The following is a 2,060-nucleotide window of genomic DNA, read 5'->3' on the forward strand; positions in this document are numbered from 1 at the left end:
TGACGGGAGCTGGTCTTACTCCAAATCTACTCAGCAGTATGACGTGTGTTTCAGCTCTGACACAATGAAGAGTGACGTAGTAGTTTTCCCCACGCCGTTTCCACCTGCTGATGGTGAGCTGATCAGTATTAATGGAGGAGACACTTTTCAAAGAACAAGAACGCTTCCGAGCTCAGAGAAGGTAAGGAGAACTGTTCATGATATGGGATGTTTTTGTCACGTCTTGATTTATTTTATTAGCATTATTATCTTGTGTGCACATTATATTTTTCAAATTCCCGAGATTTATTGTAATTTACATAGACTGTTCCAATTGTATGGGTACGGTTTAGGATAGGTATTTTTTTTTTTTTAATTCTCCTCTAAATTGATGCAGAATGTAGCGTTACAATTCAGCACCAGGGACAGCGACATATGGCTTCTTGCTTTGATTTATGTCAGTTTCATTCTTGCTCACGTTTTCTCAATTAGATTGCAGGAAAGTTGTTTCATATTCTCCTATATCAGATAATTTTGTGGATCTGTCAAATGAGTGTAGTTTTTAATGGTTTATGGTTGACGCAGTAACTGGTCAAGTTATTTAAATGTATATGCACACCACAGAAGATTTAGCCATTGAGTTCGACTACTGGTCATCAGCTGTTTGTCAGATTTAGGGCTTAGCAATAAATTACATTTGAGTTGATCATGCAAAGCGTTGTTCATTGGATGGTCTTTTTTTATATGAACTCTTCTGATAGATACCAACATCTTGAATAACTTAAGCAATCACATCTGTATTCATTTTAAGAGCAGAGTAAAAGCACTTGGTGTCGCTGTAGACCGTGATTATATTCAGTTGATAACTATATGGGGCTCCTCCTTCCTCTCCTCACTTCCACTGATGAGGCAGGTACAGTCAAGCGAGTTGTTGAGACGAGAACGCACTCGAAATAGGCCTGTATGTAGACACAACCGTTGTATACTAATAGAGAGATTGTTCTTATATAAAAACGTTGCTTAGCAATATTAGAAATCTATCATAAACAACTCACAGAAGAATCAGAAGGTCTGTGTATAAGGATGGACCATTCCGTGCATTGTGGATATTTTTGGATTCGGATTGTGCTGTTTATTTGCTTATGGGATATATCTTCCGGTCAGATTGTCTATTCTGTTTTAGAGGAGTTGAACAAGGGAACCTTTGTTGGGAATATAGCCAAGGATCTCAATCTCAACGTTCAGGAACTGGAGTCACGTATGTTTCAGATTGTATCCGGATCCAACAAGAAGTATTTTGATGTAAATCCAAGAACTGGTGTTCTGTTCGTGAATGAGATAATCGACCGTGAGGAGCTTTGTGAGACCAATGTGAAGTGTTCTTTGAATGTGCAGGCCATTGCGCACAATCCTTTAAATGTTTTTCGTGTTGAAATAGACATTTTGGATAAAAATGACAATGTACCTTGTTTCATTGAAAATTCTCTGACATTAAATATTTCTGAAAACGCTGCTGCGGGAGAGCGATTTCTTCTGCCAGTGGCTGAGGATGCGGATGGGGGCAGTAACTCTATGAAAACCTACAAGCTAAGTCCAAATGAACATTTTTATTTGGATGTACAGAGCGGTGGAGAGCAGAGTTTGTCTGCTGAGTTAGTGTTACAGAAGGCTTTAGACCGAGAGAAACAGGCTGTGATGAAGCTCATACTAACTGCTGTTGATGGAGGAAACCCTCCCAGATCTGGGACACTACAGATCACTGTACATGTATTTGATACTAATGACAATACTCCAATTTTCAGCAAACCTCTTTACAAAGTCAAAGTTGAGGAGAATGTTTCAAATGGAACCAAAATAATAACTCTCACGGCATCAGACTTGGATGAGGGTATCAACAGTGACATTCTTTACTATTTTGTTGGTAACAGGAATGCAAAAGGATCTAGTATATTTGCTATTGACCCATATACTGGGGATGTATCAGTGAAAGGTAATGTCGATTATGAAGAAAACGTTGGGATTGAGTTACGAGTCCAGGCTGCAGACCAAGGCCAACCTCCAAAAACGACACATTGTAAAGT

General features: G+C 39.0%; 1 protein-coding gene across 1 annotated transcript; it reads left to right on the forward strand.

Annotated features, from left to right (window-relative positions):
- Nucleotides 1–922: 922 nt before the first annotated feature.
- LOC112080187 (protocadherin alpha-3-like) lies at nucleotides 923–2,053 on the forward strand (the record flags this gene model as incomplete). The annotated part of the gene is made up of 1 exon (XM_024145943.1): nucleotides 923–2,053. A coding segment is annotated over exon 1 (991 nt), but the record flags the coding sequence as incomplete, so codon positions are not given.
- Between the last annotated feature and the right edge of the window lie 7 nt (nucleotides 2,054–2,060).

The sequence above is a fragment of the Salvelinus sp. IW2-2015 genome, unplaced genomic scaffold (genome assembly GCF_002910315.2).
Source record: "Salvelinus sp. IW2-2015 unplaced genomic scaffold, ASM291031v2 Un_scaffold12668, whole genome shotgun sequence".
Lineage (NCBI taxonomy): Eukaryota > Metazoa > Chordata > Actinopteri > Salmoniformes > Salmonidae > Salvelinus > Salvelinus sp. IW2-2015.